The sequence below is a fragment of the Gallus gallus genome, chromosome 33 (genome assembly GCF_016699485.2).
Source record: "Gallus gallus isolate bGalGal1 chromosome 33, bGalGal1.mat.broiler.GRCg7b, whole genome shotgun sequence".
NCBI classification, from domain to species: domain Eukaryota; kingdom Metazoa; phylum Chordata; class Aves; order Galliformes; family Phasianidae; genus Gallus; species Gallus gallus.
The window spans coordinates 3,353,910-3,377,856 of record NC_052564.1 but is presented as its reverse complement, the minus strand read 5'-3'; the positions used below and the strand labels follow the sequence as shown (position 1 = coordinate 3,377,856).

The following is a 23,947-nucleotide window of genomic DNA, read 5'->3' as shown; positions in this document are numbered from 1 at the left end:
GCAACCCTGCACATACACACTGACTGGAGGATGGGACACTGGAGAGCAGTCCCAATGAAGGGGGTTGAGGGTCCTGGTCAACAGCAAATTGAACGTGAGTCAGCAGTGTGCCCAGGCAGTCAGGAAGGATAACTGTCCCATTGGGTGCTTTGAGCATGGCATTGCCAGCTGGGTGAGGGATTGACCCTCTCTGCTCTGCACTGCTGCAGCCTCACCTGGAGCACTGGATGCACTGCTGGGCACCGCAGAACATAAAAGACATAAAGCTATTGGAGAGTGTCCAAAGGCGGGCACTACAACTGAGAGATCTGAAGTTCCAAGTTTCCTTGGGGTTGACTGCTTGTGGAGACTGGCCCTTCTCACATCCCACATCCTGGGATGAGACACACTGCCTGCATGGGACTTGGGCCTCACGGCATCCTTGCACCCCATGCAGAGCCTGGGAGCTGCTGTCCCCTTGTCTTTCATTTGACCTCATACAAACCTCCATCCCACTGCCCCAGGAAGGGCCCTGAGCCAGCAGGAGGGACAGGATCTCCCTGCCAAGGGTCTGGGGATCAGGGCTTGGCCTTTCTGCTTCATAACACAAAGGAGGCTTTTCTCAGCATCACAGCCACCATTGCAGTGCCTTTGCCTGCCTGTAATCATGGCTTCCAATTATCTGCTCTAACAAGTCCCTGGGGAAGATTTCCTGTTAGTGGCCCTCAGAGGGGCCCATTAATACTCCAAGAAACTTCTCTGTTCCTTCTGATTTCGAAGTCTTCTTGAGCACTTTATGCCATCTTCTCTCTTCACTGGTGGTTGATGGATTCAGCATCAAATGCCCAGTGGGGCCCATTACAACCTAAGGAGCTGTCCTGTGCCTTCTGCCTTCCTGTCATCTTCTTCAGGTGTTCAGAACTTGTACAGCTAACTGGAGAGGTATCTGAAGAGAGCTTAAAGTGGTACAGTCCAGTGGGCATTTATGAAGTCTAGTTATTTATTTATTTATAGTTGTGTATAAACAAGAATTTAAAGCAGCACTTGGCAGTTGATACTGATCCAGGATGTCCCCTAATGACCTTTGCTCTGTCACTGTTGTGGACAAATGTCCTTCTCAACTTCCCCACCCCATTTTTACTCCCATTGGCCCCATGGGACTGGCATCAGTTCTCCTCACATCACTCTTCTCTTCTGGAGTCACCCGCTCACTGTTATACCTCCATTGCACCAACTCCCACTGGCTTTCCTCAGAGAACCAGCTGCACGTGGGCAATGAAGGATTTCTCTATTTTGCCAACAAACAGAAGGAAACGTGATGCAATTGAATGAACAGTAAAACACAGTGATCAACTGCATGCCTTGTTCAAGCTGCATCTACTTAGGTTGGTCTTTCACAAGGAGTACTTGTACAAGAAATGAGTTAGACAGAGATAGGAAGGGATAGATATAATCACAGTGAAGGAGCTGACAAGAGAGTCCATCAGACCATGGAGAGATGGAGCAGGTTCCAGTAATCTCCCTGAAGGTCACAGATAAGCCAGACGGTTGGGAAGTATTTGAGTGAACAAAGAGCAAGGCATGGGGAAATGTGGAGAGCAGTGGGAAGAGTGTGTGTCCGGATGGCCTGCTGAAAACATGCCCTTCAGCATGGTCATGTATTAAGGAGAGCTGGAGAGCCCTGGAGGATGAGGGACATGAAATACGCAGCAGGGTAGAGCAGCGGTGGACGCTGGGCATTAGTCACAGGGCATTGGCACTGGCACCGCTGTCTGTGTCCCTGCACCTGAAGGCATCTGTGTCCTGCAAACATAGTGCTGGAAAATATTCTCCTTTTCAGAAAAATACAAACAAACAAATAAATAAATATATAAAAAGATACAAAATTTACAAGGAAAAAAAAAAAAAAGATGCAAAAGCTACAAAAGCAACTGTTTGTGCTACCATATAAAAATTTCTAGTTCAGAATGTGTGGGTATTCTCGTTAGTATAAAAACACATAGAATACATCCTAGTTGGGAAGCATCAGTGATCAGTGGACTTAGTCTGACTGGATACCTCATCTTTGGTATCTGTGTTCAGTAGATGGTAAGCAGGCATTAGATCCATTGCGGGACTGGGTGTTGACCAAGCAGCACAGCCATTCTTAGGGCACGGCTTTCCTGAAGGCCCTGTGCTGCATTTGGAGCTGCATGTGAGTGTGCTGGACAGCCCAGGGAACTGCCATGACACTCGGCTGCTTCTGATGCCATTCACATGTGTTTTCGTCTGTTGAGGAATAAAGATGTGTGTTAGCTTGGCAGTACCTTGAGCTCCAGCATATGCAGCAGATGGAGAACAGAGAAAGATCTGCCTCTTCTTTTGTGAGCTCATCCATTTAGTCAGCTGAATTACTCTGCATGTCCCATTTAGATGGGGGACAAAGGCACACCTATGGCCCTAAACTGCAGGGGTCTGATGTCATTTAGGATGCCCAAGAATACCTCTATCTCCTCTCTGGCCCTCAAATGATGCTCAGGAAGGAGGTGTCTATCTCAGGGATTTCCCACACACTTTACAAGCACCAGAACAAATCCAGAGCCACCCCAGGCATCTTGGTCATCATCCAGGGTCTGTGTGTGAGCAACTGACTCCCCGCTGAAGGACCAAGGACTCAGAGCAGGAGCTCACATGCAGGCAACTCCTTGTGCACACCTGAACTGAACCAGAGGAATCCCAGCTCCTGTGGGTCTGTGAAGAGCTGAATCCCATTTCAGCCCCAGGGTTTCCATCTAGGGATGAGATGCCTGCACTGCCTCAGCTGGATCACTGCCCTGCACAGGGGAAGTCCACCCCTCCCTGTCCTTCTCTGTGTACCCTTTTGGTTACAGCAAACACTCTCTGGTAGGACTAACCATATGTCTGTGATATAGCAGTGTCCAATGGACATTTGATGGTTAATGTAGCAGATTTCAAAGTACAGTCACCATGCTGTTGTCGTTCAGGAGCTGTTGGCCATGGAGACCCAGGGACATCTCAGGGGAGACTAGTGGGGAGGATAAAATGACATCCTCTGCTGCTGATGTGGGCTCCTGGGCTCCTGGGACAGAGGGAGCTCCTACAAGTGGACAGTGCTGCAGAGAGACAGCTGTGCCCAGGAGCAGCTCTTCTGCACAGCGCAGCAGGGCTGGGATCATGATCTGATGGTGACACGAGGATAGAAGGGAAATGAGTGTGAGCTGGCTGTGAGCGCACTGGAGGAGGATTTCTCATAGCTCTTGACAAGGTAAATCTCTAGCTGCAGGCAATGCAGCCTCTTTTACTGGAAGGATCACTTATCCTGCAAACAGGCAGATTTCTGAAAGACAAATTTAAGTGCACAGTGGATGGGTCAGTGGTCTGAGTGCTGATATGGTAAAGACACGACATGAAAACTGCACATAAGAGGAATATCTCCAGGAAGCTGGGATATGATTAGGAAATGAAATCAAAGTAAGATATAATTTAGCTTCTACTTCTTATAGAATACTGAACCTCATGAAATTAAATACACCATATAGTGTTAAATGGCCAATTTCCAAAGGCAAAGCAAATTTTTTATTACATGGCAGGAGGATTGTCTCTGAGAATGATCTAAACTTGTCATTATCTTCTGCAGTCTGAACAGGACTCCATGCCCAGGAACCGCAGATGTCCAACAGCAGCTCCATCAGCGAGTTTCTCCTCCTGGCGTTGGCAGACACGCAGCAGCTGCAGCTCCTGCACTTCTGGCTCTTGCTGGGCATCTACCTGGCTGCCCTCCTGGGCAACGGCCTCATCAGCACAGCCGTAGCCTGCGACCACCGCCTGCACACCCCCATGTACTTCTTCCTCCTCAACCTCGCCCTCCTCGACCTGGGCTGCATCTCCACCACTCTCCCCAAAGCCATGGCCAATGCCCTCTGGCACACCAGGCACATCTCCTACGCAGGATGTGCTGCACAAATCTTTTTCTTTGTCTTCTTCATCTCGTCAGAATATTCTGTCCTCACAGTCATGTCCTATGACCGCTACGTTGCCATCTGCAAGCCCCTGCACTACGGGACCCTGCTGGGCAGCAGAGCTTGTGCCACCATGGCAGCAGCTGCCTGGGGCACTGGGCTTCCCAATGCTGTGTTGCAAACTGCCAATACATTTTCCCTGCCTCTGTGCCAAGGCAATGCTGTGGATCAGTTCTTCTGTGAAATCCCCCACATCCTCAAGCTCTCCTGCTCAAAATTCTACTTCAGGGAAGTTGGGTTACTCCTTTTCATTGTCTGTTTATCATTTGGGTGTTTTGTCTTCATTGTTGTGTCCTATGTGCAGATCTTCAGGGCCGTGCTGAGGATGCCCTCTGAGCAGGGACAACACAAAGCCTTCTCCACGTGCCTCCCTCACCTGGCCGTGGTCTCCCTGTTTCTCAGCACTGTCGTGTTTGCCCACCTGAAGCCCTTCTCTATTTCCTCCCCATCCCTGGACCTGCTGGTGGCACTTCTGTACTCAGTGGTTCCTCCAACACTGAACCCCATTATCTAAAGCATGAGGAACAAGGACATCAAGCATGCCCTCAGCAAAGTGTTGCAATATGCAATATTGCAGCTTCAATAAAGTAGGCATTGTCCTCACGTGATTCCCAGTCATTGTTCTTCCTATTTTATATGTGTTTGATCTTTTCTTTTTGTTTGTGTGATACTTCAATCTGTAAAAAAGTGTTGCATTTTTCCCACTTCTTCTTTCCCATCTACTTTCTATTTTCTCACGCCAAGACCTCATACAAATATGGAACCAGGTTCCCTGAATAGGTTAAAAGACACTAAAAAAGCTTGCAAAAACTTCTTTTCCTTTGCTCTTCTCTCTTCCTGCCTTGCCTGGATCTGGATCTGGGGGAGGTACAGCCACGGACAGCAGCACAACACGCTCTTTTCATACCTGCTCTCTTCACACTGCTCTCAAGTCCTTGCATTTGTGCAGACCTGAAGGTCTTGTGTGTCTCACCACAGCCCTGTTGTCTCTACAGCAGCACTCCGGGGCTGCAGTCAGTAGGCGGCAATATGAAGCGCTGTGTCAGAGCTGGTCTCCTTGCTGCAGCGCCATAACAAGCGGGGCTCTTCAGAGCAGGACCAGAGAACTGGAGCCCTATTCCAAAGAAATGGTGCAAAGAATATACCTCAGGAGCTGCTCCCTGAGAAGACCTTGAGATCTTGCATTGTTCTTCACTGAGTGACGGGGACAGTTTCAGAGTCCCAAGGTGATCTGTTATGGACTCAGGGCGGTGCAGTGGTTTAACATGGAAGGTGGCTCAGCACCACACGGTTTTTTGCTCACTACTGTTATATCAACTCCAGGATATCCACATTGGGCACCAAATTGACTGTGGTGGTTTAACCCAGCAGGTGGCTCAGCACCACATAGTGCTTTGTGCACTGCCCCCTTCCCAGAGGGATGGGGAAGAGAATTTGGCTGTACAACTCGTGGGCTGAAATAAAGCTATTTCCTAAGAGAGATCAAAGGAAAGGGTAATACTTATGACACATACATATATATGTCTCACTGGTGTGTCAGAGGGAAGGGTGCCAGGGCAATACCCCCACAGAAGTGGTGGACCCCCTGCCCTGTCACAGTCGGACAGAACTGACAGAGGAGGGTTGGAAGAGTATCCCAGCACAGCATCATTGGTGCACCCCCTGCCTGCCAACCCCACTAACCCAGGTCCCACTAAGCAACAGGTTTGAATGCCTGAAATTGAAGGGGACATGAGTGGGGAGTCTGCCTAGGAGGAAGCCCAGGCTGAGGCAGTCACCCCCATGCCTTGAAACTGCCTCTGTCAGGAAAGGCAGGAGGGAAATTGTGGTGGGCGATTCCCTTCTTTGGGGAACGGAGGGGTCCATTTGCAGGCCCGACCCGACCTTTAAGGAGGTGTGCTGCCTCCCTGGGGCCCACATCAGGGACATTACCAGAAAAGTCCTGGGTCTGGTTTGCTCCTCTGATTATTAACCATTACTGATAGTTCCGGTAGGCAGTGATGAAATTGCTCAGGGAAGCCTGCGAGCTTTCAAAAAGGATTTCAGGGGCTCATACGTTCACTCATACTTTACAATGCCTTTACCTCACTTTTTACTCTGGGTTTACTTACACTCTACTCCAAGTGTACTCATATTTCACTTCGGATTTATTCACGCTATACTCCAGGTTTACTCACACCTTGCTTCAAGTTTACTTGCACTTTACTCTGGGTTTACTCACACATTGTTTTTGGTTGCCTCACACTTTACACCAGTTTGTTCTTACTTTTCTCTGGGTGCACTCAATTGTACTCCATGTGTTCCCACACCTTACTCCATCTTTTACTGACACTTGACTCCAGGTTCACACCTAATTTACTCTGGGTTCACTCACACTTGTCTCCAGTTTTACTCACAATTTGCTCCGTGTCTGCCCACACCTTACTTGTGGTTTTACTTGCAATTTACTCCGGGTTTTACTCACAGTTTACTCAAGGTTTACTCACACTTTACTCCTGGCTTTCTCCCTCCTGGGTTTGCTCACACTTCACACCAGGTTTACATACACTTCACTTTTGGTTTACTCTTATGCTGGAGATGGAGAGGTCAGCTCAGCCTTGCTGAATGCTGACTCTCTGATAATGAGGCTCTGGAAAGGAGACAGAAGCTCTGAATAAACAGGGGAGTTTTGTACCTAGCCATAAGATTAACTCTCTGCTGATTTTGAAGACTTGTTATGGAATTTGATTGCTTTCTAGCCAGTGGATTGTTAATGGAAATGTACTGAATATGTGTGTCAGAATATAAAAGGTTTGCTTTAGAAAGTAGATAGAGATGGCATCATAATCATAATCGTCACAGCAATAAGGAAATTGTCCTGGCACGAGATCCCTGTGTCGTGTTTTAGTCACACTTTGCATTGGGTTTACAGACACTTGACACAAGGTTTAATCTTACTCTACTCCAGGTGTACTCACACTTTACTCTGGGTTTTATTCACACTTTACTCCGGGTTTACTCAGACTTCACTATAGCTTTCCTCCAACATTACTCTGAGTTTATTCACACTTGACTCCAGGTTTACTTACACTTTACTTTGGGTGTACAGATCTTACTCAGGGTTCACTCAAACTTTACTCTGTCTTTTCTCCCTGTTCTACTCACAGTTCACTCTAGGTTCGCTCACTATTTCCTCCAGGATTACACACACTTTACTTCGGGTTTACTCAGACCTCACTCAGAGTTTACGCACACTCTACTGCAAGTGTACTCACATTCTACTCCAGGTTTACACACAATTTACTCCAAGTTTTTTTTTTTTTTTGAACTTTACTCTGGGTTTACACACAATTTACTCAGGGCACTCGCAAACATTACATTGGGTTTACTCTGTCTTTTCTCCGCGTTTATTTGTACTGCACTCATACTCATTTACTCATACTTTACCCCTGGATCACTCACACTTGGGTCCAGGTTCTCCCACAATTTACTTTGGGTTTACCCATACCTTACTCAGGGTTCACTCACACTCAACTCCCAGTGTACTCACACTCCAGGTTTATTCACACTTTATTCTGGCTGCACTCACACTTTACTCCATGTCTGCCCACACTTTACTCTGTGTGAACCCACACCTTACTCAGGGTTTTACTTGCAATTTACTCCTGGTTTAGTCACACTTCACTCCTGGTTTACTCGTACTTTATTTCGGGTTTACTCACACATTACTCTGGGTTTACTCTAACTTTTCTCCAGGTTTTACTCACTCTGTTCTCTGGTTTTACTCATGTTTTACTCCAGGTTTACTCACTCTTCAAGCTTTCTCACCCTTTACTCTGGATTTACTCACACTTTACTCTGGGCTTTTCTCACACTATACCAAAGTTTAACTCACACATTACTTCAGGTTTACTCTTAATTTACTCAAGGTTTACTCACACTTTTGTCTGAGTTTACACGCAATTTTGTCAAGGTTTTGTCACACTTAACTCCGTGTCTTCCCACATTTTACTCAGAGTCAGCCAACACTTTGCTCCCAGTTTACATGTACTTTACTACACGCTTACTCATACTCTTCTCTGGGTGTACTTGCACCTTTGTGTATTACTCACAGTTCAGTCCCAGTTTACTCTTTTTTTTTTTTTTCCCCCTAGGTTTTTCTCGTACTCTTCTAAGGGTGTACTCCCACCTTACTCTGTGTTTTCCTAACACTTTACTTTGGGTCTACTCACACTTTACTCTGAGTTTACTCAGACTTCTATCTGGGTTTGCTCTCACTTTACTCCAGGTTTGCTCACACTCTACTGCAGGAGTACTCACATCTTACTCCAGTGTCATGGTTGTGTAACTTCGCTATTGGTATTCCACATCATAACAGCATGGACAAAAGAGAAGAACTACGTATCCAAGAGGACCTCACGGTCAGAGAAGGAAGACACATCACGGAAGATACGTCATCTGGTTGCGTGCGGTTCTTCTTCACTTTTGCTTGCTGCCGGGAGAGGAGTGGGTGTGCTTTCCAAGCTGGGCACCTTCATCAAGTAAGGCTTTCGGTTTCGGAAACTCTCTCACTCTCTCTCTCTCTCCCTCTCTATCGCTCTTTCGCTCTCTCTCCCTCATTTCATTTGGTTTATTATACTTACTCCCAATTAGATTGTATTGTATCGTGTCATCTTGCATCCCAACATCATAGTTAGTAAAATAAGTTCTCCTTCTTAGATTGTTGCCACCACTTCGTTTTTTCTCGGGAAGTCAGGGGGGAGGGGGGCCCACAAGCATACTGCCCCCCTGTCACGGGCACAGATCTATCTAGGTAACTCCGTGACAATATGAACACATCTCTGAGAATCCTGAATTGTACCTCTCTCAATCTGCTGTTACATGAGCAATCTCCTCATGTGCTACTAGACTCTTCCTCCCAAAGGACAGCACCAGCTGAGATAATCGTCCTTTTGTTGTTCTGCAGTCATGAACATGGAACTACCCTGCAAACAGGCAGCTTTCCCTAAGAGAAATTTAATGCACAGCTTTAGGGATGGGTGCCCTGAGTGCAGACAGATTAAAGATATGAGAAATGGAAAAAGCTCCTAAGAGGAAAATATCCAGGAGGCTGGGATATGATTAGGCACTGTGAGAAACGTTAAAGCTCCTACAGCTTCTACTTCTTATAGAATAATGAACCTCATGAAATAAAACAGAAGTCATGGAGCAAAATGAACACTGTCCTTAAAGAAGGAAAATCATTTATAGAATGGTAGGAGGACTATCATTGACAATGTTCTTGCATTGTCATTATCTTCTGCACTCTGAACAGGACTCCATGCCCAGGAACCACAGATGTCCAACAGCAGCTCCATCAGCGAGTTCCTCCTCCTGGCGTTGGCAGACACGCAGCAGCTGCAGCTCCTGCACTTCTGGCTCTTGCTGGGCATCTACCTGGCTGCCCTCCTGGGCAACGGCCTCATCAGCACAGCCGTAGCCTGCGACCACCGCCTGCACACCCCCATGTACTTCTTCCTCCTCAACCTCGCCCTCCTCGACCTGGGCTGCATCTCCACCACTCTCCCCAAAGCCATGGCCAATGCCCTCTGGCACACCAGGGACATCTCCTATGCAGGATGTGCTGCTCAGGTCTTCTTCTCTCTCCTCTTCATCTCAGCAGAATACTCCCTTCTCACCGTGATGTCCTATGACCGCTACGTTGCCATCTGCAAGCCTCTGCACTACGGGACCCTGCTGGGTGGCACAGCTGCCTGGGGCACTGGGCTTCTCTATCCCCTGCTGCACACTGCCAATACATTTTCCCTGCCTCTGTGCCAAGGCAATGCTGTGGATCAATTCTTCTGTGAAATCCCCCACATCCTCAAGCTCTCCTGCTCAGATGCCTACCTCAGAGAAGTTGGGCTTATTGTGCTTAGTGTCCCTATGGAATTTGGGTGTTTTGTCTTCATTGTTGTTTCCTATGTGCAGATCTTCAGGGCCGTGCTGCAGATACCCTCTGAGCAGGGGCAGCACAGAGCCTTCTCCACGTGCCTCCCTCACCTGGCCGTGCTCTCCCTGTTTCTCAGCACTGGCTTTTTTGCCTACCAGAAGCCCCATTCCATTTCTTCCACATCCTTGGACCTGGTGGTGTCATTTCTGTACTCAGTGGTACCTCCAGCAGTTAACCCGTTTATCTACAGCATGAGGAACCAGGAGCTCAAGGATGCTCTGTGGAAACTGATGACCAGTCGTCTTTTGAAAACAATGAACTACCCATCTTTATCTATATAGGACTTGTAATGCAGATTTTTATAGAAACAAGAAATCTTATTTTGGATTGTGTGGGGTTTTCTTTTTCTTTTTCTTTTTTCTTTTTTCTTTTTCTTTTCTTTTTTCTTTTTTTTTTTTTTTGGTCCTGTTTGTTTTGTTGTATTAAGAACAATATATTAAAAGGTTGTTTTTTTTTTTTTTTTTTTTTCCATATTTCAACTTTTCATCTGTTTTAATGCTTTCCACTGAAATGTCATCACCCCTATCAATTCCTATTCAGATGTACCTATGCAGTGTGACCCATACTCTCTGTACATATGGAACCAGGCTCTGTGAATCTTAACAGAGCAAAGGACATGCAATGACTTTGTCTGTCATTCTTCTTGTGAGACATTTCTGGAGCTGTTGCGGTCAGTTTTCTCAGAAACCCACAATCCAGCAGGAAGCATACGGCCGTTAATCCAACTGTGCGGTGATTTCAGCCTGCAATAGCTGATGGCCATCCTCTGGCTCCCGGCTGGGGTCGGTGCTTTCAGGCTCACATCTGTCAGTGCCTCTGGCAGGCCAGCCACAGCACCTGGTTTGCACATTGGTTGTCAGATCCCCTCTTCCTCAGTCTCTGTGAGACCCTGAATAGGAAAGGGTCTTGGATATGGATTCTCATCTCAGAGGTTTAAACATTTTCCCTGAAGTCTCCCTTCAGTGCTTCTTTCATTTGCCACACAGAGGTGGGCACTGCCTCCAGCATGCCCTGGGGTAGCTGAAGCAGGCATGCGAGCCCAGGAAAAGTTCCTCAGGACTCTCAGGAGACATTCTGGAGCATGAATTTGTAGGTAGGAGATGTGACTCTGGGGTAGTGCAGAGCTGCAGGGCAGGCGGTGCAGGTTCTCCTGCAGAGCTTTGTGTCCTTCCCCTTCCCGAATGAGGTGTCTCAGGAGTGGACCAGCCAACAAAGGTGAGACAGAAACTATCCAAGAGAAGGCTCAGTGTTGCACCGAGAGACAGAATTTAGTGGTGCGGTGGTGGTGTGCTGACCTGAACCTCAATCCCATAGCCCCTTAGCCTTGCAGCTCCTTTGGCTTGGTGGCAGTGCTGCCGTGAGGCTGCAAACACAAGCAAGGACATGCAGTGGGCACTTCTGTCATGCAGGTTGTTTCCACCACAGCAAGTCTATCATTAACAGAGATCTCCGCATGACAGTGCCTGAAGGCTCAGGGCTTCTTTAAAAAGTTGCTGCACAGAACGTTTCCAAGGAATGGACTGCACAGATTCCCAGAGTTACTCTCCTACTCATGTGAAAACCAAGCTTTAATTGCTAGCATTAAAGTGTGATATTACCACTAGCCCTCACTGCATTCCAAAGCAAAACAATAATCCATAGTGCTTGCCCATTCCCTTACACTGTCCTGGAAACTTTAGCAGAACACCAAGCTCTCTCACTAAACCTTTGCTTCATCTCTGCCCCAAAAGGTGAGTTCTGACCCTTAATGCCTATCCTGAACACCCAACACCCACAGACCCCGTTCCTGTGCTCTGCCCTCCTCACCTTCAATCCCTCCCCTAACCCTAAACTTTGGGTACTTGGCTCTTCAGGGCAGAGCAGGAATCGTGGAGTCTTTGAGCAAATGCATTTAGTGCAGTGATGAATGTGAGGTGATGTATGTACAGGAGGTGACGTGTGACTGATCAGCTTGAGGCCATACGGAGGAGGTGGGTCGGAATGCTGCGATGAGCTCAGCTCTACCTCTGGACCTCATGGGCCTGCAGGTGGCACGTGAAGGTGGCAGTGAGATCAGTTCTGTCTGTGGAGTTGATAGGCCAGCACCAGGAGCGTGTCACGGGAAGGAATGGTGTGCTCACTTCTGCCTGAAGCAGCTGTTAGTCAGCCCTTGACTTCTGGCTGGGATCCGTGCATACAGGATCACATCTGTGGCGTCCCTGAGAGGCTGAGAGAAAGTGCCAGGTTGACATGCTGACAGTGGGATCCTCCCTGCCTAAGTACCTGGTTTGAGAGACATCAGTGATTTCAGTGCCAGGGTCAGAGCAGGGTAGAGAGGAGAGGTGGGTGTCTGCAGACCACAGGGAAATAGAGGCTGGGCTGGATCAGCACAGGAAAGCCGGCAGAGGAGAAGGCAGTGGGTGCTGGTGAGGATGGAGGGCCCCAGCAGCAATAAGGTCTTTGTCCCCTTGGCTGTGGTTTGTGAGGAGATTTATTATTCTCATGGTAATAGGGCCTCACTGCCTCCTTGCATCCCTGTGCCGAATCTGGGAGGTGTCACACAGTTGTCCATCACATGGCTTAGAATTGGCCCCAACCCACCAACCGCAGGACAAGCCCTGAGCCAGATACGATGGATCTCCCCTCAGGTGTCTGGATGTCAGGCCTTGGCCCTTCTTCATCAAACATACCAAGAGATTTCTCAGCACAATGCTTTACCTGACTGTAATCGTTGCTTCCAATTACCTGCTCTAACAAGTCCAAGGGGAGGCTGTGTTGCTAATGTCCCTCTGTGGGCCCCATTAGTACTCCCAGAACCTTCAGCTTTTCCTTCTGACTTGACTTTCTCAGATGCTTACAACATTCTCCTATCAGTACCTCAGGCTGATAGACCTAGCATCAAATGTACCACAAGTCTCTCTGAACTGCAGAAAGTTGCAATGAGCCATGTCTGTTCCATCATGTGCTGGAAGTCAAGATTTATACAGCTAGTTGGAGTGGTTTCATAATGTACTAAAGGAAGAAGATTTCAAAGGGCACCCAATAAAAATGTTTTCTGATTTGAAGCAGTGCATCTTGTTGCTTTTGGAGCATCATTCTCCCATTGATGTTGATCCAGAGTGTCTCCTGAGGAGATCTGCATAGGCAGGAAAAGCAATTGCTTGAGCTCTGACACAGTACGGACAACCTGACTGCTCACCTCCCCATGCCTGACGTGTCAGCTCTACGCCACCTGGCACTTGCATCACTTTTCCCTACAGCAGACTTCTCCACTGAAGTCTGCAGCTGGATGTTACAGCTCCTTTACGCCGTTCCTTTACCTGGTTTCCTTAGAGGGCTGTCTGCACACAGGCACAGGATGTTTCTTCCTACTTTAAAACAAACAACAGTAAAATTTTCCCTAAAACCAGAACATGCTCCTCAGCCATATTCCATCTGCATGGTTCACCTCACCAAATGGATAAGTACTTTACATAGATAGGTAGGAAATGATAAATATCAATAGGAAAAGCATATGAACTGAAGGTTAAATGATAAGTCAGCTCTGCTGCACTGTGTGACCACAAGCACCCCATGCAATCTCCAGGGGCCCCTGAGGTCCTGTCTGGGATGGGCAGATGTCCGAGAGGATCTGCAGGAGACCAGAGCCCTCTGGAAGCTGTAGATGGAAGTTGGGAAGAGGGTCTCAGGGCAGTACACTGCCAACAGTTGTCTTGGTCCCAGTAGCTGCAGCCCAACCCAGCACACTAAATGCCTCCCAGACAAGTCAGTGTATCTCTGCAGGTTACCCAGTGCTAAAATGTCTACTGATAAGCCAAGAAACTCTGCCTTATTCTCAGTACACACAAACATCCGTGAACTACTTTGGGTCATCGGTGTCAAACTCAGCCTGAAAGACTCAAGTATAGGTCACAGTCACTGTGGTGAAACCCATCACGTTGGGAAAACATCCCCACCAAACTATGGAAATTAGAAAGGAACAGTGTGAAAAGACTCATCAGGTCAGTCCTCAGATGAAGGCTATATACAGTTAATCTGCTTTGGAGGTGGAGAGCAAAAAGCATTGGATTGTGCCTCAAATAACTAAAAGAGGCCTAACTCATTTAATCCATGAGCTAATGCAAACACTATCAGAGTGAAGGACTCTGGTTTATGCCATAACATGAGGAAGAAAGTAGGTTGCTGGTCTATGAAACGTCATTCCTGTGCCATGACCAGTGCAGATAACGCTGGAGTAGAAGCTCCAGGCCAGCAACAATATACTGAAGCCATGGTTGTAGCAGTAGGCTCTTTGAGGATCTGAGCACAAGTTCTCACTTGCAAAATGAACATGGAGGCCACCACTGCAAAAACACTGTTTCACATCATCTTTTCTCAGTGGACACTGCTCCACACCATCAAGTCCAGTATCAGAACTGCTGGGCCAGCAGCTGGAAGGAGTCACTGTGGGGACAGGAAGGGCATCCCTACACCACTCATCCCAGCAGGGACGAGACAGGGCAGAGGAGCAAGGGAGAGGCAGGCTGAGGACAGGTGACTAGAGTGCTGATGCCAGGTCACTGTCACTGCAGCACCTGAATGGCCCCTGGAAGATGTGCAGCCCAACAGCACTGGGAGGTCATTGAGTGCATCAGCAGGGACAGCACTGGAGAGGGGAGGGTGACGTAGGTGGCTGAGCCCCATCCATGTGCTGGCTGTGGGTCCCCTCTGGTGCAGTCACCTGAATCAGGAGGGCAAGCACAGCATGTTCCTTCTCATCCATCCAGCCCTGAACACACAGTGATGCTCCATAGCCCTTCTCCAGGACCAGCCCTCCTCCCACACAGCCTTGCCCAGGCTGGTGTGTCCGTGCTGGCCTGGCAGCAGCTCCTGGTTCCCTCCTGCTTCCCTCCCCGTGCTCCCTGAGGGACCCTGAGCTGGTGGAGCTGCTCTGCAGAGCGAGGGAGCTGTGGTGCCCTGGGACACCGGGCTAACCCTGTGATGCTCAGGGTGGGAGGCTGCTGCTCAAGGTGGGCAGCAATCCTGACTGGATGGGATCTCTACTGCTGAGTCCCTCTCCATCTGCACTGATGGCTCAGCAGCACCACTGCAGAGCCCTCATTTGCCTGTGGGCCCCTCAGGTTCCCCTGCTCCTTTGGATCAATGGTCTGTCATTGCATAAGGAATCATTCATTGCCCGCTCAGACTCTTACACTGTCCCTGGAGATCCCCCGGCATCTCCTGGCTGCTCCAGATTCCTTTCCAGGGCAGCATCTGCCATCAGCCCCACAGCAGCAGGGGCAGCCCCACACAGTTCTATTCAAGGCCAGTTAATGTTGGCTGGGCCATGTAAAATCAAGAAGGGAGTTCATGTCTGCCCTTTGGTCCTCACAGATCAGCCTGGGACTCTGAACCATACAGAAACCCAGGAAAGCAAGAGAACTTTCCTGAGGGCTACTCCTTGCCTGTATTCCTGGCACAGCTTTGGAAGAGGTGTGCAGGCCTCTGGCCCTGCTCCAAACAGCCTCTTATGTTACAATTGCCCCAGAAGGGCGGCCAGCTGTGGTACAGTGCTGCACACTGCCTGCCCTGCCTGCAGACACAGCGGTGCCACCGTACAGACAACAGCATTGTAACCAATTGCACCAGAACCGAGATCGGACATAAATGCAAGGACACAGGAGAACAGTTGGAAACTGTAAAGAGAGCAGCACTGAAAAGACCACGTCCTGCTGCTGCCCGTGGCTGTGGCTCCAGGGCTCCAGAAGCAGCAGCACAACTCAAAGGGAGCAGAGTCCCCACCAGGCAGTGATAGACAACCCTCAGGGACACTGCTGCTCTGTGTGACATTGGTTTCTGAAGTCCTGAGCCTCTTCAGATGATCCAGACCAGATGGGAGGCAAAACAAATGATCCTCTGGGGATTTTGTTATCTCTTCATATAACCTAGTTCTTTAAGTAGAATAGGTTCATCACATAGAACTAAAAATAAGCAAACATAAAGACTGATGATGAATATTATTTAATTGGAATTAAATTTATCAAAGGTATGACAAACAAACTTGATGAAAAATGGAAACATCATGTAAGATGAATCAGACTTTTCCTAAATTTTTGTAGTCCTGAGAGTATGCTGAACATCTTTTTGATGGAGAAACAGTGTATATTGGCGTACTTTTCCGAGGGCATCCTTGAGCTCCTGGCTCCTCATGCTGTAGATGAGAGGGTTCACTGCTGGAGGTACCACCGAATACAGCACTGACACCACCAGATCCAGTGATGGGGAGGAGATGGAGTGGGGTTTCAGGTAGGCAAACATGGCAGTACTGACAAACAAGGAGACCACAGCCAGGTGAGGGAGGCATGTGGAGAAGGCTTTGTGCCGTCCCTGCTCAGAGGGTATCCGCAGCACAGCCCTGAAGATCTGCACATAGGAGAAAAGAATGAAAGCAAAACACCCAAAGAACAAAAGGGCATTGATCACAGTAAGCCCAACTTCCCTGAGGTAGGATTTTGAGCAGGAGAGCTTGAGGATGTGGGGGATTTCACAGAAGAACTGATCCACAGCATTGCCTTGGCAGAGAGGCAGGGAAATTTTATTGGCAGTGTGCAGCAGAGAATTAAGGATTCCATAGCCCCAGGCAGCTGCTGCCATGGTGGCACAAGCTCTGCTGCCCAGCAGGGTCCCGTAGTGCAGGGGCTTGCAGATGGCAACGTAGCGGTCATAGGACATGATGGTGAGAATGGAATATTCTGCTGAGAGGAAGAAGAGAAAGAAGAAGACCTGTGCAGCACATCCTGCGTAGGAGATGGCCCTGGTGTGCCAGAGGGCATTGGCCATGGCTTTGGGGAGAGTGGTGGAGATGCAGGCCAGGTCGAGGAGGGCGAGGTCGAGGAGGAAGAAGTACATGGGGGTGTGCAGGCGGTGGTCGCAGGCTACGGCTGTGCTGATGAGGCCGTTGCCCAGGAGGGCAGCCAGGTAGATGCCCAGCAAGAGCCAGAAGTGCAGGAGCTGCAACTGCCGCGTGTCTGCCAACGCCAGGAGGAGGAACTCGCTGATGGAGCTGCTGTAGGACATTTGCTGTTCCTGGGCATGGAGTCCTGTTCAGAGCGCAGGAGATAATGACAAGGCAGTTCTCACAGTCACACCTCCTGCTATGCTATAAAACCTTTTCTTTCTTTCAGGACAATGTTCATTAGCCCCATTACTTGAAATTAATTTCATGAAGCTCAGCAATCCAGCAGTGTAAGAAGCTTATGGAGCTTTTCCTTTAATCTCATTTTCTAATTTATCCCATCTCCCTGGATATTTTCATCTGCTTCCACGTCTCATCTCTTTACCCCCACTGCTCTTAAAGTCCACAACCCCAACCTCTGTGCACTTAGAAAAAGCTGCCTGTTTGATGGATAAGAACATTATTCTTGTCTGCAGAAACCACGGTAATTTCAACTGCTTCTATCCTTCGAGAGAGGAGAGGCTGAAAGCACATTCTGCGGGAATGTTTTTTTTAAAAAAAAACAAATTGATAAAAGAACGGTTTGGGAGTGTTCTCATCTCAGAGATGTGTTCAAAGTTGACAGCACCTTTTAGATTTCAGCCTCCAATCCTTTTCCCCTCTCTAAGAATAGGAAAAGGAAAATCCCTGCCTTGTCTCTATTCTTCCAAAGTGCTCTTGGAAACATTTTGGTTTGCAGCATATCTGTGATTCCCCTGCCCCAGGCAGCAGCTGCGGCAGCAGAAGGCCCCTGCCCTGCCAGGGGGCTCCTTCCCCCCACACGTCTCCCCACAGCGCCCTGGGCAGCTCCCCGTGCAGGCTGAGTGCTGAGCCTGGCAGGCAGCAGAGTCCCTGCCCCAGCACACAGCCCCTGGGGCACAGCAGGGACCCTGCTCTGCACCACAGCCCTGGGCACACGGCTGCACCCCCAGCTGCACCCCCTGCAGCCGTCCTGGGACACGCAGCCCTCTGGCCTGTGCTCTGATGCTACAGCACCAAAGACCTCATCTGGATCAGGTCTTTTTCCACAATAAGGAAACGTGGGCTGCCGTCAGCCTGATGTGCTATGGGATGTCCCACATTTAGTGATCCCTCCAGGAAAACATAGCTCCATTTTCTGTTCCAAAAGGCTTACCTTCTCAATGACTGTGAGCAATGCTCCTGCAGTGAAGTCACAGCCTGCTCTTACTCCACACAGCCTATAAGCTCTCTTCCTTCCCTCCTCTCCCTGTCACCTACAGAGCATGTTCGCAGCTCATGTGCACAGGAGCTGCTTGTGGGCACAGCTGTCTCTCTACAATGCTGCTGATTGTATCAGCTCCCTATGCCCCAGGAGTCCGGCCCAGATCAGCAGCAGAGGAGGTGATTTCCTTCTCTCCCTGGAGATATCCATCAGTGCAGAACATACTTCAAAGTCAGCTCAATTAATTATCATGTCCACTGGATTCCAGAAGCACAGTTGTTCCTACTGAAAGAAATTTGACCATGAGAGAAGCGAATGCCAAATCTGGACACCTCTGCTCATGACGTAACAAAAATGTCACACAGGCAAGGACACTAATGAGAACACCAACACATGCTGTGCTAGAACTCTTTGTATAGTTGCAGGCCTGAGCTCTTGTTTGGAACACAGGGACACGTTTAAATGGCTTCCACAACTGGGCTGTAACACAAGGGGGATACAGAGTCTTTACGCTGGATGGGTGAGGAGACAATGAAGTCTGTGAGAGTGCACTGAGCTCTGCCTGGGGACGGCAGAGCAGCCAGGTCAGAGCAAATGGAAAGAGCTTCCTGATCAGGAAGTGCAAGTGGAAGGTGCCCTCTACACACACCTGGGAGCCTCATGTTGTCAGGCACTTGTCCCCTTTGGGGACTCTTTTCACTCCAGTATCTGGTGCAGGGACAGCACAGCAGGGCACCCAGAAGATCCCTGGAGAGCACAGATGGCAGCTTCTTGACCAAGCCATAGAGGAACTGAAGAGGAGATCTCATACTGGATCTCATACTCACTGGCAAGGAAGGGGTTGTAGGGAATGTGAAGATCGAAGGGAACCTGGGCTGCAGTGGCCGTGGGATGGTGGAGCTGAGGAGTCTGAAGGGTGGGCAAAAGCCAAGCTCACACCTTTGGGCTACAGCAGAGCACACCTTGGCTTCTTCAAGTGTCTTTCGGGTACATTAGGAAGAATTCTTTTAGAAATTGGAGACAAGAAGTGATCACCTTACAGCAGCACGAAGATTTTGTCCTATTGTACCTGCTGAGATTCGTTTCTGAAGGCTAATGCTCAAACACAGTTGAATCTTCCCAGGCATATCAAAGGCAATAAGGGCTATTAGAATTATATCTGCAGCAAAAGGAAGGCTATGGTCAATGTGGACCCACAGTAGAATGGGGCAGGGAACCTGGCATTAAGGGCATGGAGGCCATGAAGTGTCCTGTGCTGCATGTGACCATCAAAAACACAATCTGAGAAAATCAAAATGAGATCAGTACCACAGTGTGACTCCATCAATGCAAAGACAGAGATGCCATGGACGGTTCTGGGCAGGGAAATTCTGGGGGGCACCAGGCTCTGTGCAAGGTACAAATGGATCTTCTTTTCTTTTTGAAGCTGTAAGGCTGAAAGATGTTCATTAATGTCAATGAAATTGAAACCAAGGATTGACAACAAAGATTGAATAAAAATAAAAATATGCTAAGACACTTCTCGGCTTCTAATATTCTCTCCAGTCCTCTCCCTTTTTAGGTTGAAAACGCTGGTCCTTGAGCAGGTTCACCCTGCTCAAAGCAGGTATGTTTAATCAGCGCTGCGCACACACCACATTTCCCCCAGTGCTCCCCACCTACCCTGCATACCGGAGGGCAAGAAAGGCACATACTTAAAGAAGCTGCTGCTTACACATGCATTAGATTTCCAAGAAAACGTTGGGTTAGTACAGCGAGTCCCCAAAATGATTGACATTTATCCCTGCCCCAAGTCTCAGCTCTATGACACATGCATATCTTTTGGTGGTTCTTTGGTGGACTTTTGGATGAAGGCTGAGGTCTTATTTTCCTTTGACATGGGTCAGGTTGGAGTCTCTTGGCTGGCTCTGGTTGGTCATCTTATTGTCTACAACAAGTAAACAAGTGTGAGTAGAACCCGGGGTAAAGTGGGAGTAAAATCCGGAGTAAGGTGTATCTAAACCCAGAGTGAAGTGTGTGTAAATCTGGAATAAAGTGTGTGTAAAACCGGAGTAAATGTTGAGTAAACCTGGAGTAAAGGGGGAGTAAAACTAGAGAAAAATGTGAGTAAAATCCGGAGTAAGGTGTATTTAAACCCAGAGTAAATTGTGTGTAAACCTGGAATAAAGTGTGTGTAAAACCGGAGTAAAGCTTGAGTAAACCTGGAGTAAAGGGTGAGTAAAACTAGAGAAAAGTGTGAGTAGACCCAAAGTAAAGAGTGTGGAAGCCCGGAGTAAATAGTGAGTAAAGCTGAAGTAATTTCTGAGTAAACACGAAGTAAAGTTGTGAGTAAAACAAATGGTGTACATTGTCAGGAAACACGGAGTAAAGTATGAGTAAACCCAGAGAAAAGTATGACTACACCTAGACAGCAGTCTGAGTAAACCCAGATTAAAGGGTTGGTAAAGGTAGAGTAAAGTGCGAGTAATACCCAGAGTAAGGTGTGACTAAACCCAAAGAAAATTGTGAGTAAACTCAGAGTAAAGGATGCATAACCATAAAGTAAAGAGTGAGTAAACCTGGAGTAGAGGGTGAACAAAGCTTGGAGAAAACTGTGAGGAAACATGGAGTAAAATATGTGCAAACCCTGGTGTACAATGTGAGTTAAACCTGATCTAAAATGTGAGTAAAGCTTGAGAAAAGTGTGAGTAAACCGAAAGTAAAGCGTATGTAAGCCCGTAGTAAATAGTGAGGAAACCTGGTGTAAATTGTGAGTAAACCCAAAGTAGACATATGAGTAAAACCTGGCATACATTGTTAGGAAACCCGGAGTAAAGTGTGACTAAAGCCCTGAGTAAAGTGAGAGTAAACCCAGAGAAAAGTATGAATAAATCTGGATTGAATTGTGTGTATACCCGGAGTAAAGGGTTAGTAAAGCTAGAGTAAAGTGTGAATAATACCTTGAGTAAGGTGTGACTAAACCAAAAGTAAAGTGTGAGTAAACCCGGAGTAAAGTGTGCGTAACCATGAAGTAAAGAATGAATAAACCTGGTAAAGAGTGAACAAAGCTTGGAGTAAACTGTGAGGAAACTTGGAGTAAAATATGTGTAAACCGTGGTGTAGAATGTGAGTAAAACCTGATGTAAAATGTGAGTAAAGCTAGAGAAAACTGTGAGTAAACCCAAAGTAGTGGTGTGTTAGCTAGGAGTAAATAGTGAGTAAAGCTGGTGTAAATTGTGAGTAAACCCAAAGTAACCTTGATGGTAAAACCTGGAGCATCTTGTTAGGAACCCCGGAGTAAATTGTGAGTAAAGCCCTGAGTAAAGTGACAGTAAACCCAGAGAAAAGTGTGAGTAAACCTTTGCTACTGCAAAGCCCGTGGGCCCTCGGTGTGCAGGGACACTGCACTCCCCCCATCCACCCAGCTTGTGATGCAATCATAGAAGGCTACCAGGTTGCTCAAGCACTGTTACCTCTTGGTGAACCCATGCTGACTCCTCCTCATATCCTTCTTCTCTTCCATTTGCTTGGAGATGGCAGCCACAATAGGCTGTTCCATCACCTTCCTAGGGACAGAGGTGAGACTGACTGGCCTGGAGTTTCCCACATCCTCCTTCTTGCCCTTTCTGAAGACTGGAGTGACACTGGCTATCCTCCAGTCTTCGGGCACCTCTCCTAATCTCCAAGGCCTGTCAAAGATGACAGAGAGTGGTTCAGCAGTCACCTTTGCCAGCTCCCTCAGCACACGTGGATGCATCCCATTTGGACCCATGGATGTGTGCACACTGATCCCACCCAGAAACTTCTGCACCATCCGCTCCTCAACCAGAGGGAGGCTCTGATGTGTTATAGACAAGCTACAGAGGTGGGTCTGTGAGAACCTCATCAAGATCAACAAGGCCATGTGCAAGGATATTGCACATGGATATATGGGTCAGAGCAATCCAATGCACGACTGCAAGCTGACTAAAGAAGGACAATGCCCTCCCTCGCTCAGACAGCCACCTCTCTGTTGATGGAGCCCAGGGTAAACTTGGCCCCTCACGGTGCAGTTGGCCCCTGAGGCTGCAAGCACTTCTGTTAAGGTTTCCATCTCCCAGAACCTCTAAGTCCTTCCCAACAGGGCTGCTCATTAGTAGGAGTTCTCCCAGAATGTACTCATACCTGTGATTGTTCCAACACAAGTGCAAAGCTTTGCACCTGATCTTGTTGAACCTCATGGCATTTCTTTGGGCCCACTTTTCAAGCGTGTCCAGGTCCCTCTGGATGGCACACCTTCATTCTGTCATGCCAACTGCACCACGCAGCTTGGTGACATCAGCAGAGTTAATGAGGGTGCGCTCTAACTCATCATCCATGCCACTGATAGGCATTGAAGAGCTCTGGTCCCAAGGCTGACGCCTGGGGACACCACTTGTGATCGGCCTCCACCTGGTGGAGCCCATTTCCCAGACAGCCATTTGGTAAATGGCATTTGGTAACAGTCCTTTGGCTGCAAACTTCCAACCAATTTCTTATCCAATGAGCAGTCCACCCTTCAAATCCATCTCACACATCTCTCCACAGAGATAAGGATGTGATGTGGGACCATGCCAAAGGCCTCTCCTAAGTCCTGATTAATTTTCGTACTGGTCTGTGTAACTGATGGATTGTCAAATTGTACACATTATCATTCTGACCATAAAGAACCACAAAATTTAATGAAGCCTTAGCAAAATACTGATTTCCCATTTAGATCCTGAAAATATTGAGCTAAGCAGAACTCTAAATCTCAGGACTAAGGTTGTGTTATGGTAAAATTCATCTTGTCACTGCACACACAAAGAAATTGTTTACTAGATTACTTATTTGCTTGCAGCTGGCAGCTGGTAGATAAGTGTGTTTCTGTAACTTAGCAACCTTCACTTCGGTATCCAGAGAACTCCTATCGGAATGGTCTGGAGTTCAGCAGTGACCAAAGCATTCAGAAGAGAAATATTACCCGAGCTGCAGTGACACAACAGACGGGGTGTGACAGCAAGAGCAGAAATAACTAACTGGCACATGGGTAATTTAGGAAGTTATCGATAAGAATCAGGAAAATAGGTCAGGAGGTGAGACAACAAAGACGAAATGCAAACATAGCATTTGAAAATTGCAAACAAATCACTTCAATTACAGTAAACAGGAATAAAATAAATAAGGAATAGGAGGTATGTGAAATCCTAACTGACTGTGAGCAGATTTCTGTGTTGGAAATCTATTAAAATATACAAAATATTAGTCAAATGTGTTGTGGGTTAGGTATAGTTCAAACTAACATACTAAGGTGAAAGAGACCCTGAATTCAATAGCTTTTTCAAAGTGTGCAGAGAAACCTGCATTTGATGCGCAGCCATTAACACACACAGTTTACTGTCAGTGGGTTTTAAGCAAGGAAAGAATAAACTGCTTTTTGTGCCAACCCAGGAATTGGTTAACTGTGTTTTCTCTCCCGTCCTGTTGAGGAGGGGCAGTGACAGAGTAGCATAGGGGGCACCTGGGAGCCAGGCAAGGTGAACACAGTGCTGCAGCATGCTGAGTTCCAGGGTGCTTCTGGTGTCCCAGCCCTGCAGCACGGTGTTTCTGTGTGCCTTCCCCTCTGCAGGACAGCCCAGCCCCACCACCCCACAGGCAGCCCCTGGCAGCTCTGTGCAGGCACTGTGTGGGGCAGCGTGCCTGCAGAGGTATGGAGATGTGCCCCCAAGCACAGCCCCTGACACCACATGTCCTCCTTCACACAACACCTACTTCCTCCCCTTTATTTCATCTTCCTCTTCATCACAGTGCCACCTGGCTCACCTTTTAGCTCTTTTTCCCCACTTTGGCAAATTTCCATTGCGTGT

At 48.0% G+C, this 23,947-nt stretch overlaps 1 protein-coding gene and 1 pseudogene across 1 annotated transcript; one reads left to right on the top strand and one right to left on the bottom strand.

The window, feature by feature from the left end:
* Positions 1 to 3,801: 3,801 nt before the first annotated feature.
* LOC121108036 lies at positions 3,802 to 4,584 on the top strand (annotated as a pseudogene).
* A 1,107-nt stretch (positions 4,585 to 5,691) lies between these two features.
* Positions 5,692 to 16,911, bottom strand: LOC112530842 (olfactory receptor 14A16-like; the record flags this gene model as incomplete). The annotated part of the gene is made up of 2 exons (XM_040654696.1): positions 5,692 to 5,712; positions 16,102 to 16,911. Coding segments are annotated over 2 exons (831 nt in total), but the record flags the coding sequence as incomplete, so codon positions are not given.
* Between the last annotated feature and the right edge of the window lie 7,036 nt (positions 16,912 to 23,947).